Source organism: Erpetoichthys calabaricus, chromosome 12 (genome assembly GCF_900747795.2).
Source record: "Erpetoichthys calabaricus chromosome 12, fErpCal1.3, whole genome shotgun sequence".
Classification (NCBI taxonomy): domain Eukaryota; kingdom Metazoa; phylum Chordata; class Cladistia; order Polypteriformes; family Polypteridae; genus Erpetoichthys; species Erpetoichthys calabaricus.
The window spans coordinates 12,330,008-12,356,390 of NC_041405.2; the positions used below are offsets into that span (position 1 = coordinate 12,330,008).

The 26,383-nt window shown below is 39.6% G+C and overlaps 1 protein-coding gene across 1 annotated transcript; it reads right to left on the reverse strand.

The window, feature by feature from the left end:
- On the reverse strand, nucleotides 1–26,079 carry LOC114644808 (natural cytotoxicity triggering receptor 3 ligand 1-like). The gene is made up of 6 exons (XM_051934903.1): nucleotides 26,049–26,079; nucleotides 15,191–15,532; nucleotides 10,877–11,176; nucleotides 4,593–4,691; nucleotides 3,306–3,343; nucleotides 1–192 (listed from the first exon to the last, which is right to left on the reverse strand). The coding sequence occupies exons 1-6, from the start codon at nucleotides 26,077–26,079 to the stop codon at nucleotides 4–6; spliced, it is 999 nt and encodes a 332-aa protein (XP_051790863.1). The 3' UTR covers nucleotides 1–3.
- Between the last annotated feature and the right edge of the window lie 304 nt (nucleotides 26,080–26,383).

A 26,383-nucleotide genomic window follows, 5' to 3' on the forward strand; every position in this document is an offset into this window, starting at 1 on the left:
GAATTAAATTCTCCGGCCGTGGCTGAAGTTCAAGGTGGCATAGTTCACAGTGTCCTCGTTCATGTTAGACTTCTTCTGTTTCCTCTTGGCAGGTGAGAACTGGTCTGCTTTTTGTGCACATAATCTTTCTTTCTTCTTATCTTTCTTTGTTTGTTTTGTGTGCTGAATTGAAGCATAGCAGATCTCATCTTCCTTTAGAAAGAAATAAACAAATAAAAAAAACAACAGATTATATAAACAATGCAGTGATAATAAAATTGTGTTAGCAATGTAGTTTAATTACCTGTGATAAGCAGCTATTAGTAGTCTGTATGTTATAAAACCTATAATAAGCCTTATGATATAAAACAATGATAAATAACTAATATATTTCAAAAATATTTTCAATTATCAATTACCATTACTAATAATTGTTCTTAAAAACATGTTTATAGACAGCTGTTTGATAGTAATTACCAAAACCAAAGCTTGACAAACAATACTTCTTCCTTATGCATTAAACTATTTTGAAAACCTCTAATGTAAGCAAACAAAGAGCATAAGACTGAGAGTCACTGGAGCATAAAAGAAAAAATGATCTCCTTCTCTAGTCAGAAAGAACGACTAAAACAGCAAGATAACACCGGGATTTCATCATTTGTAATGTCTGGTCGTATTTAAAACTTTATTTTTATTCACTTTTTGTTTCTTCTTATTGTTGCACATTATGTCACTGAAATCCATATCATCAGTATGATACTGAATCGGTTCTGGGTACGTGTGTTGTTGTGAAAGTAAGTTTGTCATTTAATATGTTATGTTTTTTCTGTTACAGGTACTTAAGTGATCTGTTTTATTTAAATTTTGTTTTATGACAGTATTTCCATTCTGAATGAATGTTTTCTACTGCTTTCCACATTTGGGTGTGGTGTGCTAGGCTATGTCCTATGTTAAGAGGGTCACACTTTTTCTAGTCTAGTTTTGAGCTTTGCCTGAACTATTTTTGACATTGTTATTTTGTCAGAAATTACTGTTTTAGTCATGGACTTTTTTATTTTTTTACTCCCAGACTGTAGAAGCTTGTGTATTTTAGACTATTCTTCTACTTAGTCACATTCCCTAATATATTTTCTTTGAAAAATTTTTTTGCTTTTTTTTTTAATCATGTTTCAATAATGGCTGTAAATCTAACTGGGCTAATATGTGGATATATATTTTGTCTTGGTAAACAGGAAACAGTAAATTAGCATATATAGCTAAGGTGTGATTTGGTAACAGCTAGTTGAGACAGAGACAATTCTTCAGCATTTGCATGACCCAGTTATTTATTAGCTGACAAGAAATAGCAAATAATGACTGTTTATACTACAAACTAAACTGGATAAATGCTCCAAAAACATTTGATCTGGATACAGTGTTGTGGTGTGACACTTTCCTAGTCTTTGGTGTGTTTTGAACATTTGCTCAAACATGCCATTGTATTCAGATGCTCTGCACTAATTCTTGAAATTCCTAAGGTAATTTTCAGTCCCCTAGGTAATAATACAAACACTGAATGATTTTTGCAGGAAAATGTATTTTTAATACTGTATACAATTGTGGTTAGCTCCTCAGACAGTTCTCTTCTCTTCAGCATTGCTACGATAATTAACAGACAATGAAAGAGACTTTTTAAAAGAATTAACAACATTGCTAACTTATGTCTTGTGGCTACTGGTAATTTCACTGCTGTGATAATTGTGTTCCTTTAATTAAAATGGTCAGAATTGTTGAAAAGGGTGCCAATAGTTACATCATGACAGTCTTTCAGTTTTAATACTATTTCCAGACATTTCTCATTTTAATCAATAATGTTTGCTCCTGTGCTGCTCTTTATCAAATAAATTATCAAATATAGACCAAATTGATTTCACTGCACACTTTTCAGGAGGAATTGTATTTGCTAAACCTGAAACGCAATGGATGCCCATAATGCTGGCACAGTGGCGCAGTGGTAGCACTGCTGCCTCGCAGTTAAGAGACCCGGGTTCGCTTTCCGGGTCCTCCCTGCGTGGAGTTTGCATGTTCTCCCCGTGTCTGCGTGGGTTTCTTCCCACAGTCCAAAGACATGCAGACTAGGTGGATTGGCGATTCTAAATTGGCCCTAGTGTGTGCTTGGTGTGTGTGTGGGTGTGTTTGTATGTGTCCTGTGGTGGGTTGGCACCCTGCCCAGGATTGGTTCCTTCCTTGTGCCCTGTGTTGGCTGGGATTGGCTCCAGCAGACCCCCGTGACCCTGTGTTCAGATTCAGCGGGTTGGAAAATGGATGGATGGATGCCCATAATGCTGACCATAACTGTATGTTGTGATTTATTTTCAGGTAAGGAAAACAAAAGTTTCAAGGTAAGATGGTTAGACTAACTAATCATGGCTTTAGGAATTCCAGCGTGTTCCAAACTAACTAGCACATGTAAGTAAGATTTGTACATGTTGCAATAATTATCTTATAAACTTATAAATATATTTAATAAGTCGTTAATGAAGCTTATTTGCAAAATAACAATTTTCGGTGCCAGAAACTGAATTTTCAGATCACAAGAAACAATTTTAGTAAGCAAGGATCAAGTACAAAACAACTAAGGAATACATAAACCTCTGAATCTAAACAATAAACAAGTTACTAAACCGTTAATGGTCATTATTATTATTATTATTAATCTAAATAATAATTCTTTCAACATTCCTCTCTCTTTTTTCCCCAAGCGATTCGAACTTCATATTTCCTTTGTGTCATAATTTAGGTTGAAATTGAGGTATTTAAACCTTTTCCTGTTATGGAAACCATTTTGTGTACAGGGTCAGGTCCCACGTTTCTAGGGGTGTGGTCTCTGGGGTCATGACCTTGAATTAATCAGCAGACAGCATAAAAATGTAGTGTTTTGCATTGAACCTTAAATTACATTTTTTTACTTCTCTCGTGATTATTGCTCATCTGTCTTGCCTGGTTTTTTTGACTTATTGCCTCTATATTGACTGTGATTTTAGCCTCTCATCTGGATTTCGGTCATTTTGTTTTATTTTTATTTTCATTTGTTTTCCTGCTTTACTCAAGAAACTAGTTATCTGTCTTCCTGCTGAGTCAGAACACTTAGTATGAAGAAAATTGATACAAGGAACACATTGCACTTAAGATGATACTAAATAATTAAAACAAAAAATGGACACAAATGGACAAAAAAGGCTAAAACAATTCATAAATTTAAAAATTTCCTAAAATACAGTTAAAAAATTTAAAATGTGACTAGACCATTCTAATATACGAATTAGATATTACAGACTGCGACCAACCTTTTCATAGTTCACTTCAGCACAACGCACAGGCACTTCTGTAAGCCAGAAAAAGACATTCATTAATTCATTAGGAGGATTTCAATTCCTAAATTCATAAACTTCCATGAAACAAAGTGGAACCGAGTAACTGTTGGAAGTGATATACGGGTAAATGACAAATTACATTACTTTATTGCACTTCTTATTACAAAAGAAATTCATGTTTTGGTTATCTGTAAAATGCACACTAAAATCTTTTCATTTGCAAAAGGACATATGATTTTAATCTATGAAATTCAGCAAAACATATATACGGCTCATTATAAAATTTCTAGTCTTTTTTTCCTATTTCTCTATTTTGATTAACTGCATGCAACTGCGAGTGACAGCAAAAATATAATTTATTAACAATAGGCAATAAAATTTACAGATATCAAGTTGATTAGTGTAGCAGTTTTCTTGTTGTCCCGTTCAAGTGTTATTGTAGATTGAGCACACTTTACTGTATGTATCTGGTTGTCACTCGTGGTGATCTTTGCACAATATCTGGAGGAGCCTGAGCAGGATTTTGACATCATAATCAATGAAAGTGTCTGCTGATTGGATTGTTGGTGTTCCAGCTTTGTTTGGGTTAGTGGTGCATAATGAACAAACATGTTCAAGCAATCTCTTCACTTAATATTTTTAAAATATTCATTTGGCACTTGTTTATGTTTGACATATGCTATCAGCTTGAATAAAAAAAGAATCCAAAACCTTGAAGTAGCTGTCTATTTGAATCCTTTGTACATTGTCCACTGACTTAAATGTCTTTTGTTGCAGATTTTCAGAAGTGCACGTATAATGTGGTTAATTTTTCCCCTTCATATAGAGTGGAATAAGATGAGTATAATTAAGAATATGTCTGATGTTTCTATTCATTTACTAAACCCACATTTCATAACATAGGGTCACTTCAAGTCTAGCGTTTCTGAGCCCAGTAACATACTGCAGAGAGGTGGCTCTAATTCAGTATTTTTTTATTCACTTTAATGTTAGTTTTACAATGAATACATTTGCATCTATTGTATAAGAATATAAGTTGATTATGTTAGGTGATATGTACAGTAAAATAATAGATATAAATGTGTAGTTTAAAATATAAGGAAATGAATGATTATTTTAATTCAGAATATTTTGAAATCTAGAAGGAATGTTGGAAAGTATGCAATAAATATCTAGAAATGATATTAAGCTATTCAAATAAATATAGTGTGCTATGAGGTAATGTTTTTAAAAGTGCTATACTGTTGATCTCTGACTTACCTCTTTTTGTATGAGCCCTGCACCTCTTCACTGACAAAAATGCACAAATGAGAAATGGAATAGTAAAAAGAAGGAGTAGACACCAGTGCCAGTTTGTCCCTGAAACATTGTATAGAACAAAACAAAACACATAGTTGCTGTATAAGTTATTTTAAACATAATATGACAGTTTCACTATTCTGTGTAGTGGCACAGTAAGACAACAGTTAGTAATAATGCTTTTCAAATTCTGGCAACTTGACAATGTTCAAGTGTAATTTGGAATGTTTCCCATTGTCTGCATGGATTTTCATTCAGCTCCTCCAGTTTTCTCTTTTGTCTCAAATATTAAGTTAGTTGACAATTCCAAACTACCTTGTGTGATTATGTAATAGATTGGCATGAAATGCAATGCTTGTCCCTGCCATGACCACAATGCTACTAGGATAGGTTTTGGCCTTCCACAACTCTACAATGTATTAGGCAGGTTTCAGAATTTTATGTAATAAAATAATGCTAAACAGCAGATTGATTTCACTTTTTCCCCTCCATGCAAATTTACATTTCATTCTGATTTAGCCTTAAATTATCCAAAAAAAAAAATAATCTTCACACACATTTTCAAAACTTGTTATTTCAAAGACTGGGCTGCATGTTATCAGAGCTGATTCTGGCAACATTAGGCACAAGTGGGGAAAAATCTTTGAACAGGACAAAACACTGCATTAGCTGAAATGTATGAATACCCATCCATTTCTTTGGTATCACTACATCCATTACAGGTTCAGAAGCCCTGCTTTAATTCTTTACATGGAGGAAGAAAGTTCTTCACGGATTCTTCTAGCTTTATTTAGTAGGAGCACAACGTGGATAGCAGAAATATGGCCAATTACTTTCTTTCCTAATAATTTTACTGTAACTCCATGGAGGGAAAAGTGACAAGAAAATACAATTCAATACCATTGATACTGCTGATTAAAACCATTGTGGACATTTTCTCAAGAATTTTATGATAGAGTCATTTGTCCATACTGATTAAAAATGAATGTTTTCCAGGTAAGACAGTGCACCACAAAAGGCCTTCTGGCAATATGACAATCCGCACCAAACAACCTGGTATTGCTATATGTTCAGTCTCCCAGGCGGCTCTGGTCTTACATTACTGTTCAGCATCTTATCCTCTTTCACACTGCACATGCACCTTAGTCTTGGTGGTGGTGGAAGAATTTGATTAGCTCATTTTTATCAACTAAGTTAGCAAAAATGCCATTATGATATTGGAGTTCTGAGTATACAATAGCTGAGTGTAAAATTCAAGGTAAGTGTGACTGGGCTTAACTTAAATTCAACATTTTGTTACTCTATTCCACAATGATGGACATCCTGACTCCGACATGGATAAGGCAGGTGGAAAGAAAAAAAAAATCCTTTGAATACTTTCATTCACCTCTCACCGATGTGAATTTCTTGGAACTCTACCAGCTAATATTTCTTGTACTACATATACTGTTGTGATGGTGTCATGTGGTGGATATTTTGTTGGTTAATTTTGTTTACCTTTCTATGTTTATGGATATTATACCAAAAGAAATCCCTATCAACTATGTTGTCCGGCACTAAAAAAAAAATCAAGTTTAAGTTTAACTTTAAGTCTCTTGAAGAAAGTCCTTTTGAATGTCTTTGTGTAGACAGTTGGAGAGGAGATCCTCTTAAAAAAAATCTAATCCACTTCAAACTGTCCACATTTTAATTTAATGGGGCATCCCTGAAATTCATCATGAACGGTTTACCTCAGTCTCTACAATGAAAACACAGATATTTGTGTCTGGTGTATTCAGTTGTGCAGTTTGTCTCTTTCTTGCTTAATTGTTCTCTTTCCCTCAACTAAGTACTCGCTTGATTTGGCCAAACTCCTAGACTCACTGTGAGGAAGGGGTGGGATGAGGTGGACAGAGATACTGTGTGCAATTTGGAGTATATACTTTTTACCTTTTCCAGCACACATGTTTTATTTATTATTGTCAGAGGGGGACACTTTTTACATTTTTTTTTGTGCACTGGGTGGTTCCATTAGGCACCCACTGTTGGGACTGGGGGATGAGAAGTTAAAAGGCTGTCTGTACTTATTAATGGTATTTGCTGTCTTGCAAGGGAGTCACTGCTTTGAAGTCTGGCCTTGGTAGAATGTCTGTATTACCTGGCTTGGAAATATTGGTTCCTAATCAGCATATCTGTACTTATTAATGTTTGGTAACCATACATTTTGCTAACTTGTGTTTTTATTAATTGTTAAACCCAGGCAATTTAGATGTGCCATTGATTAAACTGTTTGTCCAGGACTGACAACAGCAGGGACTGAAGTAAATATAAACTTCTGGGCAGCAGAAGGCAGGGGGGAGAGTCCACAGGAAACGCTGCCAAGACACTCGGAGAGGGCACAGGGGCCTCGCAGGCAGACAAGGGTACCTGGCTGGCACGACATGAGGCACAAGGACGGCAACATATACTTCCAGGGAGGAAGAGACAGCTTCACAAGGAGACGCCAGTTGTGGGTCCAGCGAAAGAGGGAAGCCACATGAGAGGACCAAGCGAAGCTGACAGACGAGGAATGAGGCGTGCCTAGGTCCCAGCAACACAAGGAGCCCAGAGTGGAAGAAAAAGGAACAACAAAGAGACGCTGACAGGGAGTCAACAATTTGACACAGCCTTCTGCCGGGTAACAGAGTGCATCCATGAACAATTAAGTGTTGGGGTAACACAGTGCCCAAACTGGACTCTGCACCACTAAAGGTTGTATCCTACAATTCTTGTTTTTACGGACTTTTAGAGTGTGGACTATGTATTTTCCTTTTAAAAAAAAGACATTAATTCCTGATACGTTTAGGTTCTGTTATGTTCGTTTATCTTTTTAATGTACCTTATATTGTCTTGTACAATAGAACTTACTGTTGCTTTTTTCTAAATTACTGTTGTGTATTTCATTGTGTGTTTACTCACCGCCCAATTTAAAGAAACCTGTGTGCTATTATTGGTAAATTTCAGGAGTTCCCAGTCTCTTAATAAAACTGGGTGGCGTAGTCGGATATTTTAATGGTGTCTAAGTTAGATTACCTACAAGTGTGACAGGACACCTGTGACATTATTATGATTAGTAGTAGTAGCAGTAGTAGTAGAGTAGTGAAAAGAAACAAAAAAAATACCTGGGGCCTCATGTATAAACAGTGTGTACGCACAGAAATGTTGCGTATGAACGTTTCCACGCTCAAATTGCGATATATAAAATCTAAACTTGGCGTAAAGCCACGCACTTTTCCACGGTACCTCATGCCCTGGCGTACGCAATTTCTCCGCTTGGTTTTGCAGACTGGCGGCACCCAGCGTCAAAGCAGTGCTACTGTTCCTGTGTGGTCACCCTTTCTTTCTTAGACCCACATTCCTGACGCGGCTTTATAAATACACTGAAACTAACTGCATATTGTTTATTAGTGTAATGCATCTGATTGTAATTAACCTGTAGCAATTTAATGGTCCAGGGAATAGCCATAGTATTCCAAATACCATAACTGCTTTAGTGTTGTTACTCTCACTGCATCTTCTTCCTCTTTCAGCTGCTCCCGTTAAGGGTTGCCACAGCAGATCATCTTTTTCCATATTACTCTCACTGCACCAGTCGGAGTATTTATATCACTGTATCTGAGTGGGGAATCACAGCAGCAGCTGATCGGAAAGATAATTATCGGTATACAGCATGAAGCAGACGCTGCCTGAGCCACGGCAAAACGTTTCAGAGACTTTCCTGTACGGACTTCGCGGTTTAGAAAAAGTTTCATCCCAAGAACTATAAACACACTCAATCAGTCCATCAAGTGCTCCTTGTAGAACTATTTGTACTTATAGGTACAATTACCTCACTGTAAACTTGGGATACAGTTAAAATATTGCACAACCTGCTCCACTTTATAAAGCGCGTATTTACATATGATAACAATATCATTTTTAAGATGAAATGCAGCAAAATATGTTGATTATATTATACAGATAAAACTTTAACTTCATTTAAATAATCTGTATTGTTAATAATTAAACATGTGAGGACACGGTGCCGCAGCGCTAGCTAGTTCAGGGATTGTTCCTGCATTGCGTTGTATTCTTGCTCGTGCTGACGCGACACTGGAAGGATAGATGGATAGAATAATTAAACATGTACTATGAAGATATTTCAATGTTCCTTAAAAGTTTTGAAGAATCGGCGTTCTAAGCTTACAGATGGCTTCACGTCTATTACAGAGCTGATTGTGTGGCGATTGGGTATTTGGAGAAAGAAAAGTAAGGACAGGAATTGGAGGTTAGTACGTTTGAAAGAGACAGTACTGCTGCAATAAATTATTTCATCGAAGGTCGCGCATGGCGCAGCAAGCCTCTTGCGTGAGACATGAACAAGCACTGTGCCACCATGTTCCCATGTTTAATAACATGCTTTAACTCCTATCATCATGAAAAAGATATCACGTATACATCTCAGTATTTTAATTATTCAGTAAGCTGTAATATCACGAATGTAATGGATTCTGTGTCCTGTCGGAGAAAAAGAAAGCCAGTTTAAGAAGCAGGTAGTGATTCACACACAGAGCACATAGAAGATCAAATACAGAACAAAGCATTTAACGTGCTACTTTAGTTACAATGGGATTTGAGAAACTAGTAAATTAAACGATTTTAAGATGAAGTTTATGATGTTCTACTTTAATGGCAAAATAAACTACGTGACTATAGTGGAAATTTCGAGATTAAAGTTGACATTTCGTGCTTTTTTTCCCCACTGTGTGCCTATTTTTTTTGTCTGTACCCTAATAAGCTTTCATATGACACTCAGACGGTGGGCTACGACTTGCCTTTTCACGGCGAATTTGATATGTGATTTCTTTTTTATTTCGGGTACTGTGCGACTTTGTGAACTTGAGTTTTCGAGTTTCTCCGACACTCTGTCACTCGATAAACTTCATTTTGTTGATTATACCACTGTTTAAACCAACAAATAGTATGTTTTTCCTTTGCCTCCATTTGGCATTCGCTGAAATTCTTAAATTTTCTCCCATGCTTTTCCCATTGTCTTTTCACAGAAGGCTTAGCTTAAGGGCTGTTTATATTTATTTGCATATTCAAAGAGGTGTAATTCTGGGAGGAGTTGGAGTGGGACAGAAGGCGCGGGCACGTGCGTTACTTTTCACGCTGATCGGAATTTATGTAGCGGAAGAACGTGGAAGTTTGCGTACGTACAGATTCCTGTATCTGGATTTTTAGGTGCGTACGCACATTCCTGCTTTTGTGCTTACGCCATGTTATAGTGTGAGTTCTACGCACGGTGTTATGCATGAGGCCCCTGGTCAATGAATTGTGCTGATTGGGAGGAAGTGACCTGCTGGAAGGTACTTTGTTATATAAACAATAATTTTATTTCAGCCAGGGACTGATTTGGTGCAATTCTGTCTGGGGTTTGGCCACTCTAGTTAATATTTGGACAATTCAAATCTCCATGCTTATAATGTTCCCTTTAACGTTGTCTTTTTAATATTATTATAAAAATGCACATTGAAAGTACTTTCTGCATTGTGGGATCTAAAACAGACTCCTAACATCAAGCCTCTATTCCGAGCGTAGAATCCGGACATCTTCATTGAGATATGGCTTGTCATCCAAATAAAGAAGGTGTGTATTTAAATTCTGCCTTCCATAAACGCCGCCCCATCCTCATGTAAGTTTTGCTTGTCCTTCCTAAAAAATGTGTAACTAGCTCCACATCTCTATTATTTAGCTAGGTTTCCTGTTATTACTATGATATCACAGTTATGCTCACCTATGTACAACTTGCTCGTTTGATTGGTAATACTCCTATAGCACTAAAACATGCAATTTTAATGTATTACTTATTTTACTTTGGCTCTAGAAATGTTTAAGTTACCTTGTGTACCTTGTGGGTTCCTTCATGCCAACTTCTAAATAAGTCTTATAGAATATTCTTCTAATCCTATTTGAATACTACAACAGACAAACAAATATTCTATATGTATTCATATTGATCCTGGATCCTCTTTATCATGGATGTCTTTAAAATAGTGTTTTGAAGGATGAGGACTATCAATGATTACTCCATTAGCAGTGTTAAATAAAATCAATGGAGGTTAGTTTTTGTAATCATTATTCTGACACCATTCTAGTCAGATTTTGGACTGTAATTAAACATCAATAACATTATTATTACATATGACATAATTTTAAAATGTTCTAAATGCTCCACTCTCACTCACTTTCTTGCGTGATGTTTTTCCTCAGTGGCCCTGTCAGAGAGCTGTGGTTCACCACACACCCGATTTCTTCCCCAGGGCTCCACAGAGAAGTCTTCACATGCAGAACAGAGCTAATGTTGTAGGTGCCATCCTCAAGGAGTGTGGCATTGTCTGGCAGGATAGAATGGGTCACTTCATGAAGTGAGTGGTCCCAAGACAGGGTTATATTGGGAGCATAGAAGCCCACAGCACTGCAGATCAGGTGGAGGATGTTGGGGTTTTCACTTGATGTCTGGTAATGGAGGTTCAGTTTGGGGACAGCTGTGACATTTAAAAAAGCACATCAAATACTTTCTAACATTCACAATCGTAACTGATACTTGTTTGTATTTAAGAGTAGCAGCACTATGTAAAACAGTAATGAACTTCAACTAGGAAACAAATACAATTAAACCTTAATGAAAAGCACTCACCATTGCAGCCCAAACATTTGTACCCCACTGCACCAACAATGTAAATTCAAGTTACATTAATTTGATGAATGAAAAGTTTGATGAGGAAAACTTTTCACAGAAATGCAAGCAGTTACAAATTTTAGTGATAAATGTGCAATGCATACTGACTGAAATTCTTAAAATAATGTGTTTGAAATGAACCCTTGTCTCTGCCAGTGAGGAGTTTAACTGTTCCTCTAGATCAGTTTTCATCATAAAGACGTGTTAAACTTATTGACTCAATGTGAGTGAGTTTCATTGTTTGTGTAAAATGAATCCTGCAATAGACAGGCACTTCATATCAGAGTGGCTTCCATTTTGCATCTGATGCTTCTAGGGTTAGGCTCTGACACCTCACCTTGGATTAAATAAGTGAAAACAGATAAAAGGCGGTATGAATAAAATAAATGCATTTGCAAGATATTAATCACACCAAACCACTGAACATCAACTGTATGATGTACAACATCCTAAAAATGTGCTTTTGATGTTTAGTTATGATTAGTTGTGTAGCATTTTTTTTCCATAATGGCAGTGTGAATTCACAGTTGTTAGTGAGGTTGATTTACAGTTTCTGAGATGGGGAGCGTGTTTCATGAAAAAGAATGTTGAAAATTTAACTCATGATCTTCTGATTAGTTTCTCCAAGATCTTTCTTCCATCTCTCAAAGACTTGTGGGAAGATTGGTGAGAAGCGAGAACCTCTCACTACTAAAATGAAACCACACAACCAAAACACTTCTCTTTAAGAGACATGGTCATCTAAAACTTTGAACAAAGTGGCAGTTTAAAGCAGGGACTATACTTGAAGCAATGCAAATTAAATTATAAAACGTTGAGGATATTTGAAATATCAATGTAGGAAAAATTGTACTTAATGAAATATGCATGAAATGAAAAAATCTAGACTCTAGAAAATAATCTGAATGGCAACAAAAAAGAAAATGAAGAAAAACAAAAACAAAACTAACAAGCAAGGCATGTCAGAGTAGCCATGATTTTCTTTTCTGGCATCAGGGCACACTGCTGTCCTCTTGGCCTTTTAGCAAAAGTTTTATGTGTAAATGTGAAAGAAGTGTTTCAGCACTTTTTATTTATGCACTTCTATGCTGTGTCTTTAATTCTAATGAGAAAACTTTTGGTGTCTTAAGAACATGGCGAGAACCAAGATGACAATTTTCCACCTGCATATACACTGAGGACTACAAAGGTTCAACCATCCAAAAGCTTCTCACCAGGTTCCTCCAAAGCTGGTTGTAAAACTGAGCAGGATGGGTCTGAACACCACCCTCTGCAATTGAATCCTGTACTTCTTGGCAGAGAGGCCCCAGTCAGTTTGGATGGGCTACAACACTTCCAGCATCATCACAATGAGCACTGGAGCACTGCAGGGCTGCGTGCTTAGTCCACTGCTGTTCACCCTGCTGGCTCACGACTGCACAGCCACGCACAACACCAACCATATCGTCAAGTTTGCGGATGATACAACGGTGCTGGGACTGATAAGAAGGGATGATGAAATAGCATACAGAGATGAGGTGTAACAACTGTCTGCATGGTGTGAAGACAACAATCTATCTCTCAATGTCGACAAGACAAAAAGAGATAATCGTGGACTTCAAAAAATCACGTCCTGCCCACATCCCACTCAGCATCAACGGTTTAGATGTGGAGACTGTTAGGCGTACCAAGTTCCTCGGTGTGCACATAACTGAGGAACTTACGTGGACGCATAACACCTCATCACCAATCAAGAAAGACCAGCAGAGACTACACTTCCTGAGGCGACTGAAGCGAGCAAGTCTTCCCCCTTCCATCCTCACCATGTTCTACAGAGGCACCATTGAGAGTGTTCTCACCAGCTGCGTCACTGTCTGGTATGGCAACTGCAACATATCCAACCGCAAGCGCCTGCAAAGGATAGTGAAGACAGCAGAGAACATTATTGGGGAGCCTCTCCCTTCACTACAGGACATATTTTACTAACACAGTGTCCGCAAGGTCTGCAGTATTGTGTAGGACCCCTTACACCCCTCACATGGACTTTTCACATTTCTGCCATCCAAGAGAAGATATTGCAGCATCAAAGCCAGATCTGCCAGGCTGCAGGAGAGTTTTTACCCCCAAACTATTAGACTCCTTAACACCAGGCTGCCCCCTGGGACCTTTCACATGGCCTCAACAACGTCTAAAAACAGAACTTTTATACACGCGAGCCACTTTCCTGCAAAGACGAGTGTGCATGTACAGTAGAAAAATCTCATACTGACCTTTAAGTATTTTGACACTCTTTGATATCCTTCTGCTGTGAAACATTCTGACCTGTCATTGTTTACACACAACTTAAACAACTATGATCATACACTGATAATTTCTGTATTATCTATATCTATTATTTTTTATTTATTTATTATATATCTTATACATCAATATTGCTGCTACTTCTTTGTCTTGTCTTTGCACAATGTCTTGTCTTGTTTGTATTTTAATTTTAAATTTAAATTTTAATTCTATTTTTAATTTATTATTTGCATATCATGTTGTTACACTGTGGACCCTGAGCTTCGCAATTTCGTCTCTCTGTATACTTGTATATGGTTGAGATGACAATAAAGTTCACTTTGACTTTGACTTTGAGGTGGTGAGATGATAAACCAGTTCTAATGTATGATCATCTTCGTTACTCTTTTCAAGAAAGACTGTGATAGTTTATTCTCTTCTCACTAGTGTGAGACTCTACATAAACCAGCCTTGGGTCTCAACACTCGTCCTGTTTATTGTCTATGTGGTGTTAGTATGTTCTTTGTCCTGTATGTGCATGGGGATTTCTACTGGGTTCTTCAGATTCCCTTACTATTAACACGATTGAATAATAATAATAATAATAATAATAATAATAATAATAATAATAAGTTACATTTATAGAGTGCCTTTCACAAACCCAAGGTCACTTTACATGCAGAGTAAATTAAAAAAAAAATAGATTGCTGCCATTTGAGGACATGTGTGAGTTTGTACCCTACACACTCTTAAAAGAATGGTTCTTTAATGGCACTTTATGGTTCTTTACTGGGTTATGTGGTTCCTGGAAGAACTATTGCTTTATAAAGAACCATTTCATTCTGGGAAGGGTTCTTTGCATATGAAGTTGTTTTTTGGGCTTTGAAAAGTTTCCTAATATGTAGAAGAAATCTGAAGTCTTTAATGTATGGTAGGTAGGTGACATAGAAACATTTTTCTGTGGAATATCGATTTAAAGATAGCAATGATTAAACTTTAATTTCTTTAATACTTGATAGTCATTTATCTTTCCATTCTCTAAAGTGATTGATTGCTTTTTGGCTGCCGTGATGATTAATTTCTTACACCGTATCTTTATAAAAGAAATTTTCATGTCCAATCTAAACAGTTTCTGAACTGACAAGTTCACTTGCTGTCCTCCTGCAAGTCTGCTGTAATAAAGGAAACGTGTACAGAACATTTGCAGAGTAATTTAATTGATTATTTAAAAAGTACGACAATAATAGAGTCAAAAACAGGCTGTGGTTAACCAATTAATTTACTATATACATATACATATGTATCTATACATATATATATACACATACACACATAAATATATATATACACACACACACACACACACACACACACACATTATATATATATATATATATATATATATATGAAAATGATATGTATTTTCATTGTTTTAAATTGGCAAATACAAAACTGACCATGTATTATTATTTTTTTTAAATCATATGTTGCTCCATTATTCAGGACGCAGAAGATGTCTTATATATTTCACTCTTTTCCAAAATTTTCAGTTGTCCCTTACCTCTCACTTCCACTTGTGAGCTCTTCCATATGAACTCTATTTTAATCGTTCCACACATCACAGAACAGTTGAAGTAACCTGAATCTGTAACCTTCAAGTCCGTGATGAGCAGAGAGCTCGATAGCGACTCAGTGCTGATTGAAAACCGTCCTTTACCCAGAATATCCTTTTCCGCGTCTTCACTGCTGTTTAGACAAACGTGTCTGTGCCGCCAGAAGAACAGCGCACGTTTGCAGTTTTTCTCTTCATTTACGCTACAGTTGAATTCAAGTCTCTGTCCGATTATTCGAGTGACCGACTGGGGGGTGAGAAAGAGATCGTCAGCTAAACTCAAGATGACACCTGAAAGAAATGAACAGGCAGTCAAATTAAAAGGAAACAATCGAAAACTATTTTTGATTTTATTAACGAATGTTTTTTCTCCAATGGTATGTATTTATTTTAGTTATTTATTATTAGACAACAACAATAAGCTTGACTTTTATACACCGTGAATAAATGTTAAAGACTTTCATCATTACCATTAGCATCAGTCCCGGATTTCGAATTCAAAACTAATAATATTCATAATCATAGTTTCACCTCGTCATTCACACTGTAATATGAATGTAAAAGGGTGATATAAAAAGGCTTAATGCTTTCTCACATTAAAAATCAATGTAACGGAATAATTCTTCTTTCTTAAATTGCTAGTTGCACAGTAACATAAACCGATACTTTAAAGATATATGACATTGCGCGACAAAATTGAAAAAATCTTATCTATGAAAGTATTACACCCCACCTGCAACTTAAAGAGCATTGAACTCAAGATAAAAAAAGTACCGCTTGGTAAAAGATAAAACCAAATATAGCTGTGAATATCGTCTGATTTCATCTTAAAAATGTATTTATCTTAATTTGGTCATTTTATATGCAAAGCTGAAATTTTGAAATCCAAAGAAGGATTTTTAAAGGACTGTAAAGTGCAAATATGAGTGGCAAAAAACATTATAGGTGTTTATAGTAATTTTCAGACTGATTGTCTTTTCAGTTTCGTTAAAATAAGAACCATGCATTAGTCCATTAAATTTATTTCAGTAGGAGGTTTATAAATTACTAAAATAATTTAAAATAACCAGTAATACAGAAAAGACTTTGAATCCATATCTTTGGTTTAGTATATGGGATTTTTTTGGCAGTCATTTCCCACTACTACTACTTCCACTAATAATAAATAATACATAATAATAATAATCACCAAAATAAATAAAAAATGCATATAGGCCTACTTTATCAAGCCAGCTATACTTCTGCATTTCAGCTGCTGACGTACAAAGCTTGAAGCACCAAAAACAAATGGATATTGAACGCCAAGCCGGTGATGATTTCCCTCATTTCCAAAGAATGTAAAGTTACTCACTAGTCAGATACATGTTCCAAAATCCTGTTTTAATAAGCAACATTCTATTCAGCTCGTCTCATGCCCACACAGCTGAAAGCCCCCACTACACTCTGATGTTTCCGCTTCCTTTCCGATAACCTTCTATGATTCTCTCCTGTCACCTACAGCACGCAAAAAATATCTGAACCAGCGTCAAATAAAATTCCCTTCAATAGCAAAACGCATTTGCCCTTCATATAATTTTTAGAATAGAATCTGATTTAGAGTGCCGGAGATATGTGGCCATTCTGAATATATCTGACACAAAATCTGATATGTAAAAACTAGGTTATTCCGTAACCTCGAGGCTTTTGCTGTCTAAAATACATATTGCTTGATAAAATAATAACTTGTTAGGATCCGCCATATATCCCATAGAAAGGAGCATTAAACTATTAAGTTCAGCAGATAATGCATATTGGTCACAATGAAATATGCTTCTTTTGCAGCTGTTGCCTCATTTTAGCATCATAATTTTATTTATATTTAATTTTTACTCTAACTTTCCCACCTATTTGCCTACAGATGTTCAGAGTGGACCCTGTACTCAACTAATGCCGCAGTCAGAGTTGTTTTCTTGCGCCCAGTTCTTTTAGAAAGGACTTCGGTTGCATATCACCCTTAATTTAAGCAATGTTTTGAAAATTCTATGTTATGCAAATAAACAAATAAATAAATAAATACACACTTTTCTTTTTACTGGCCAGTTGAAACCAAGTTTTCAAAACAAGACTTTGCAGGTTTCTCATGAGTTTCACGCTCATGTGTCGTACTAATTTTTCACGCATCTTTTAAACATTTTCCAAAGGCTTTCAAAAAAGTCGGTGAATATGTGATTAAACAATTGGAAAACGCTACAAAATCTTATTCATTAACGGAAGGAAGATGTTTCAAATGCAACTTGAACGTGCAATATCTGTACTAGAAAAGTCCACAAATAAAAGATGTCCATACAGAAGCGACGAAGAGCCGACAATAGTTGGTAAAAAAAATTACTTTATAGCTGCAGGTAGCTGCAGAACGATGACATAATATCAGGACTCTAACAAAGCTGTCAGTAGTTTTTCGTGAAAATTCTGCAGGGCACTATTTGACTGGAGAATGCTCAGATTAAACCAATATACGTCTCGTTGACTTGTGTTTGCAAGGTCCGTTATTTATAGGTTTTCAAGAGTGATAGATTTTTTACAAGCATTCCCAACAAGAAATTATGTGGACACCCTCTTCTTCCAAAAGCCACCTAATATGGAATTTGTCCTCTTTTGCCAGACACGTTTAACACCGCAGTTCGCACTTATCTCCGCATCTTGTTTAGCATCTGGCCACAATGTTCCTTATAATGTGGTTGATGTCGCAGATAATTTGGACGTTTAGGGAACAATGTCGTTATCAACGAAAATAATTTTTGGTAATGTTTGAGGGGATTTTTCTTCATGAAGTACAGCTGATAACAGCATTCATATTTGAAAACTCGAAAATTTCATGAAACTTTGGACTCTAAGTTATGCACTATTGTAAGATGTGTTTTTATTTTGTGGTTAGAGGCACTGAAAAGAGCAAGTTCAATTTACAGCCCCCTCTCTGTTACACACACCCACACATTGCTCCCTCTCAATATTCGTCTCTCTTAGCTTTCTTGTCCCTCAGCCACTACATGCCTGCAATGTTCAAGTATAGCTGCAGCAAATATTAAGCAAACAAAGTTGTAATGCGTGTATAAATTATTTAAATGAAGTTTACCTTTAAAATATAATCAATCCTATACCATAATTCAATTCACAGCTTTGCTCAAATTGTTAATTGAGGGGCTTACTAAGTAAGTGGTTTTATATGCAGAACTGTTATACAGCTGAATACTTCATATTAATGTCCTTGTATGCATTAACCTGTATTTACTAATATATATTTAGTGTTAGCCTGGGGCTCGGCCGGGCACAGCCCGAAGAGGCAACGTGGGTCCCCCTTCCCATGGGCTCACCACCTATGGGAGGGGCCAAGGAGGTCAGGTGCAGTGTGAGTTGGGTGGTGGCTGAAGGCGGGGACCTTGGCGGTCCGATCCTCGGCTACAGAAACTGGCTCTTGGGACGTGGAATGTCACCTCTTTGAAGGGGAAGGAGCCTGAGCTAGTGCGCGAAGTTGAGAGGTTCCGGCTAGATATAGTCGGACTCACCTCGACGCACAGCTTGGACTCTGGAACCAATCTCCTTGAGAGGGGCTGGACTCTGTACCACTCTGGAGTTGCCCCCGGTGAGAGGCGCCGAGCGGGTGTGGGTATACTTATTGCCCCCCGACATGGAGCCTGTACATTGGGGTTTACCCCGGTGGACGAGAGGGTAGCCTCCCTTTGCCTTCGGGTGGGGGGACGGGTCCTAACTGTTGTTTGTGCGTATGCACCGAACAGCAGTTTGGAGTACCCACCCTTTTTGGAGTCCCTGGAGGGGGTGCTAGAGGGCATACCTTCTGGGGACTCCCCTCGTACTGCTGGGAGACTTCAATGCTCACGTGGGCAATGACAGTGAGACCTGGAAGGGCGTGATTGGGAGGAATGGCCCCCCCGATCTGAACCCGAGCGGTGTTTTGTTATTGGACTTCTGTGCTCGTCACAGATTGTCCATAACGAACACCATGTTCAAGCATAGGGGTGTTCATATGTGCACTTGGCACCAGGACACCCTAGGCCTCAGTTCGATGATCGACGTTGTGGTCGTGTCGTCGGACTTGCGGCCACATGTCTTGGACACTCGGGTGAAGAGAGGGGCGGAGCTGTCAACTGATCACCACCTGGTGGTGAGTTGGCTTCGATGGTGGGGGAGGATGCCGGTCAGGCGTGGTAGGCCCAAACGTGTTGTGAGGGTCTGCTGGGAACGTCTGGCAGAGCCCCCTGTCAGAAGTAGCTTCAACTCCCACCTCCGGCAGAACTTCGACCACATCCCGAGGGAGGTGGGGGACATTGAGTCCGAATGGGCCTTGTTCCGTGCCTCTATTGTTGAGGCAGCTGACCGGAGCTGTGGCCGTAAGGTGGTCGGTGCCTGTCGTGGCGGCAATCCCCGAACCCGTTGGTGGACACCGGCGGTGAAGGATGCTGTCAAGCTGAAGAAGGAGTCCTACCGGTCCCTTTTGTCCTGTGGGACCCTGGAGGCAGCTGATAGGTACCGGCAGGCCAAGTGGAATGTGGCTTTGGTGGTTGCTGAGGCAAAAACTCGGGCGTGGGAGGAGTTTGGGGAGTTCCATGGAGAACGACTTTCGGACGGCTTCGAGGAGATTCTGGTCCACCATCCGGCGTCTCAGGAAGGGGAAGCAGTGCAGTGTCAACACTGTATATGGTGGGAATGGTGCGCTGCTGACCTCGACTCGGGACGTTGTGGGTCAGTGGGGGGAGTACTTCGAAGATCTCCTCAATCCCATTAACATGCTTTCCAATGAGGAAGCAGAGCCTGGGGACTCAGAGGTGGGCTCCCCCATCTCTGGGACTGAGGTCACCGAGGTGGTCAAAAAACTCCTTGGTGGCAGGGCCCCGGGGGTGGATGAGATACGCCCGGAGTTCCTCAAGGCTCTGGATGTTGTAGGACTGTCTTGGTTGACACGCCTCTGCAACATCGCATGGACATCAGGGACAGTGCCTCTGGATTGGCAAACCGGGGTGGTGGTCCCCCTCTTTAAGAAGGGGGATCGGAGGGTGTGTTCCAACTACAGAGGGATCACACTCCTCAGCCTCCCTGAAAAAGTCTATTCAGGGGTCCTGGAGAGGAGGGTCCGTCGGATAGTCGAGTCTCGGATTCAGGAGGAACAGTGTGGTTTTCGTCCTGGTCGCGGAACAGTGGACCAGCTCTATACCCTTAGCAGGGGTCCTGGAGGGTGCATGGGAGTTTGCCCAACCAGTCTACATGTGTTTTGTGGACTTGGAAAAGGCATTCGACCGTGTCCCTCGGGGAATCCTGTGGGGGGTACTCCGAGAGTATGGGGTACCGGCCCCCTTGATAAGGGCTGTTCGGTCCCTGTACGATCGTTGCCAGAGCCTGGTCCGCATTGCTGGCAGTAAGTCGAACCCGTTTCCAGTGAGAGTTGGACTCCGCCAGGGCTGCCCTTTGTCACCGATTCTGTTCATAACTTTTATGGACAGAATTTCTAGGCGCAGCCAGGGCGTTGAGGGGGTCCGGTTTGGTGGGCTCAGGATTGGGTCACTGCTTTTTGCAAATGATGATGTCCTGTTTGCTTCATCAGGCCGTGATCTTCAGCTCTCTCTGGATCGGTTTGCAGCCGAGTGTGAAGCGGCTGGGATGAGAATCAGCACCTCCAAATCCGAGACCATGGTCCTCAGCCGGAAAAGGGTGGAGTGCCCTCTCAGGGTTGGTAGCGAGATCCTGCCCCAAGTGGAGGAGTTCAAGTATCTCGGGGTCTTGTTCACGAGTGAGGGAAGAATGGAACGTGAGATCGACAGGCGGATAGGTGCGGCATCCGCTGTAATGCGGGTGTTGCATCGGTCTGTCGTGGTGAAAAAGGAGCTGAGCCGCAAGGCGAAGCTCTCAATTTACCAGTCGATTTATCTTCCTACCCTCACCTATGGTCATGAGCTATGGGTAGTGACCGAAAGAACGAGATCGCGAATACAAGCGGCTGAAATGAGTTTCCTCCGCAGGGTGTCTGGGCTTTCCCTTAAAGATAGGGTGAGAAGCTCAGTCATTCGGGAGGGGCTCAAAGTAGAGCCGCTGCTCCTCCGCATCGAGAGGAGTCAGATGAGGTGGCTCGGGCATCTGATCAGGATGCCTCCTGGACGCCTCCCTGGTGAGGTGTTCTGGGCACGTCTAACCGGGAGGAGGCCCCGGGGAAGACCCAGGACACGTTGGAGGGACTATGTCTCTCGACTGGCCTGGGAATGCCTTGGGATTCTCCCGGAAGAGCTAGAAGAAGTGGCCGGGGAGAGGGAAGTCTGGGCATCTCTGCTCAAGCTGCTGCCAACGCGACCCGACCTCGGATAAGCGGGAGACAATGGATGGATGGATGGATATTTAGTGTTAAAATATGTAGAACAATACATTAACCAAAATTTACCACAATTTCCAACCAATTCTGTCTGTAATGTCTGCTCGAATAAAAATGTCCACCTTTGTATAAACCACACAAACCACAGCTAAACAGTTTTAACTCTTTCCTTTCTTATTAATTTAAAAGAAATTATTATATGAATAATTCATTTTCCATTATATATTTTAAGGTAAAGTGCAAAACACACCAGAAAAAGTCAATTTAATATGTTTACATATACATCTCCACTGTAAAATGAACTCTAGATGTGTGTATATTGAAACACTGAAGAGATGCACTTTTTTATATTCCCTGCTTTGTGCCCCTATAAATACAAGTTATCGCCAGTATACTAGCAACCCAATTGTGCTTCACTCACTCAGAATATGGAACCAATGTAGGAAGCATTTTAAGATAGAGATGCTTTTATCTGTGGCACCTCTGCACGAGAACCACCTTTTTCCACCCACTCCAACATACAAAGTTTTTAATGTCTGGAAAACATTTGGGATTAAGTCCCCTAGAGATCTGTACATAGACAACGTCTTTGCATCCTACGAACAATTACACTCCAAATTGAACGTTTCAGCAACACATTTCTTTCACTACCTTCAAATTCGAAACTTTGTTAGAACCTGCACAATTTTCCTCACCTCCCACCTCCCTCTATGCTGTAAAAAATATTGGTCAGTTTTGAGGACTCAAACAGCATTTCTGTAATATATAAAATTATTTTACAGTCCCTTCCTTTCAAAGATCCCAGAGTACAGTGGAAAAAGGATCTCTTACTCAACATCTCAGAAAAGGTGTGGAAGGTAGCAATGCACAGAATTCACTCGAGCTCCATATGCACAAAGCATAGAATCATTCAACTTAAAATTATATATCGAGCACATCTGTCTCGTTTAAAACTGTCCAAAATGTTTCCAGGGCAAAATTCAACCTGCGAACTCTGCAATCGAGCTCCTACCTCACTGGGCCACATGTTTTGGGCCTGCACCAAGTTAACATAATTTTGGACCAAAATCTTTAAATGCCTTTCAGACAGCCTTGGTGTCACAATCCCTCCTAACCCATTAACAGCAGTGTTTGGTGGGCTCACAGAGGGGCTTCAAGTGGAGAAGGACAAACTGTAATTGCCTTTACTACAGTATTGGCACATAGACTTGTCTTGTTCAACTGGAAGAATCCTAGCTCTCCTATTTTAAGTCAGTGGGTAACTGAAGTTATTTATTATCTGAAACTGGAAAAAATCTAATTCACACTTGAAGGATATGTACAAAACCTTTTCAAAACCTGACAGTATCTAATCAATAATATTTTATAATAGGCATTTAAACTGAGGAAGCAGATTCTCTCCCCTCTTTAACTCCATTTATCTTTATTAATTTATTAGTTTATATATTCACTTATCTTTACTAGCAAAAGGTTTTACACTGCTGGCCTAGCTGTCTTTCTTAGAGGTGGGAGTTGATTTGTCTAGAACCTTCTTTTTTTTTGTAAAACTGGAGTTATTTGTATGGGAAGTTATTTGATTGTAATAAAATCAATTTTCTTCTTTTTTCAGGTGCTCCCATTAGGGGTCGCCACAGCGGATCATCTTCTTCCAAACCTTTCTGTCCTCTACATCTTGCTCTGTAAAACCCATCACTTGCACGTCCTCTCTCACCACATCCATAAACCTTCTTTTAGGCCTTCCTCTTTTTTTCTTCCCTGGCAGCTCTATCCTTAGCATCCTTCTCCCAATATACTCAGCATCTCTCCTCTGCACAGGTCCAAACCAATGCAATCTCACATCTCTGACTTTGTCTCCAAACCGTCCAACTTGAGCTGACCCTCTAATGTCCTCATTTCTAATCCTATTCATCCTCATCACGCCCAGTGCAAATATTAACATCTTTAACTCTGCCACCTCCAGCTCTGTCTCCTGCTTTCTGGTCAGTGCCACCATCTCCAGCCCATATAACACAGTTGGTGTCACTACCGTCCTGTAGACCTTCCCTTTCATTCTTGCTGATAGCCGTCTGTCACAAATCACTCCTGACACTCTTCTCCACCCATTCCACCCTGCCTGCACTCTCTTTTTCACCTCTCTTCCACTGTCCCCATTACTCTGTACTGCTGAGCCCAAGTATTTAAACTCATCCACCTTCACCAACTCTACTCCCTGCATCCTCACCATTCCTCTGACCTCCCTCTCATTTACACAGATGTATTCTGTCTTCTTCCTACTGACCTTCATTCCTCTCCTCTCTAGAGTATATCTCCAACTCTCCAGGGTCTCCTTGACCTTCTCCTTACTATCGCTACAAATCACAATGTCATCAGCAAACATCATCGTCCAAGGGGACTCCTGTCTAATCTCGTCTATCAACCTGTCCATCACCATTGAAAATAAGAAAGGGCTCAGAACCGATTCCTGATGTAATCCCACCTCCACCTTAAAAGCATCTGTCACTCCTACTGCAGACCTCACCACGGTCACACTTCCATCGTACATATCCTGTACAACTCTCACATACTTCTCTGCCACTCCCGACTTCCTCATACAATACTACAACTCCTCTCGAGGCACCCTGTCATATGCTTTCTCCAGATCCACAAAGGCACAACGCAGCTCCTCTTGGCCTTCTCTATACTTCTCCATCAACACCCTCAGAGCAAACATCGCATCTGTGGTATTCTTTCTTGGCATGAAACCATACTGCTGCTCACTAATCATCACCTCACTTCTTAACCTAGCTTCCACTAGTCTTTCCCATAGCTTTATGCTGTGGCTCATCAATTTTATCCCCCTGTAGATACTGCAGTCCTGCACATCCCACTTATTCTTAAATATCGGCACCAGTACACTTCTTCTCCACTCCTCAGGAATCCTCTCACTTTCCAAGATTCCATTAAACAATCTGGTTAAAAACTCCACTGCCATCTCTCCTAAACAGCTCCATGCTTCCACAGGTATGTTATCTGGACCAACAGCTTTTCCATTCTTCATCCTATTCATAGCTGTCCTTACTTCCTCCTAGCTAATCCATTGCACTTCCTGATTTACTATCTCCACATCATCCGACCTTTTCTCTCTCTCATTCTCTTCATTCATCAGCCTCTAAAAATACTCTTTCCATCTGCTCAACACACTCTCCTTGCTTGTGAGTACATTTCCGAGTACATTTCCATCTTTATCCTTTATCACCTTAACCTGCTGCACATGTTTCCCAGTTCGGTCTCTCTGTCTAGCCAATCGGTAAAGATCCTTTTCTCCCTCCTTAGTGTCCAACCTTTCATACAACATATCATACGCCATTTCTTTAGCCTTCGCCACCTCTCTCTTCACCTTGCGCCTTATATCCTTGTACTCTTGTCTACTTTCTGCATCTCTCTGACTATCCCACTTCTTCTTTACCATCCTCTTCCTCTGTATACTCTCGTGTACTTCCCCATTCCACCACCAGGTTTCTTTTTCCTCCTTCCTCTGTCCAGATGTCACGCCAAGCACCCTTCTCGCTGTCACCCTTACTATATCTACTGTAGTTTCCCAACAGTCTGGTAACTCTTCACTACAACCCAGTGTCTGTCTCACCTTCTCCCTAAACTCAATCTTGCAGTCTTCCTTTTTCAACTTCCACCATTTGATCCTTGGCTCTGCCCTCACTCTCTTCTTCTCCTTGATCTCCAACGTCATCCTACAGACCACCATCCTATGCTGATTAACTACACTTTCCCCTGCCACCACTTTGCAGTCTTTAATCTCCTTCAGATTGACTCTTCTGAATAGGATGTAATCTACCTGTGTGCATCTTCTTCCACTCTTGTACGTAACCCTATGTTCCTCCCTCTTCTTATAATACATATTCACCACAGCCATGTCCATCCTTTCGCAAAATCCATTATCCTCTGACTTTCTCCATTCCTCTCCTTGACACCATACCTACCCATCACCTCCTCGTCTCCTCTGTTCCCGTCACCAACATGTCCATTAAAATCTGCTCCAATTGCCACTTTCTGTCCTTTGGGTACACCGTTCATCACTTCATTCAACTCACTCCAGAAATCTTCTTTCTCATCCATCGAACAATCAACCTGCGGGGCATATGCACTAACAACATTCATCATCACACCTCCAATTTCCAGCTTTATAATCATTACTCTGCCTAACACTCTTTTCACCTCCAAAACACTCTTGACATACTGTTCCTTCAGAATAACCCCTACTCCATTTCTCCTCCTATCCACACCATAATAGAACAATTTGAATCCATCTCTGATCCACCTGGCCTTACTCCCCTTCCATTTAGTCTCTTGCACGCACAATATATCAACCTTCCTTCTCTCCATCATATCTGATAACTCTCTCCCCTTACCAGTCATACTGCCAACATTCAAAGTTCCTACCCTCAGTTACACTCTCTTTACCTTCCTCATCTCTTCCTGGCTCTGGACACATCTCCCCACTCTTCTTCTTCTTGTTCTTCAGCCAACAGTAGCCCAATTTCTGCCAGCACCCTGCCAGTTAACAGTACTTGTGGCGATCGTTGTTAAGCCGGGGCTCGACCAATTCGGTATGGAAATTTGTATTGTTGTCCGCATATTTTAATAAAATCAATAAAATTATAAAATAAAAGTAAAGTGATGCACTTTTAATGGTTACCTTAATACCATGAGAGTTAAATTAGGATTGACATTTAAACTGTGATTTGCACACATTAATAGAATGTTTTAACCAACGCAAACACAATTTTTAAGCAAGT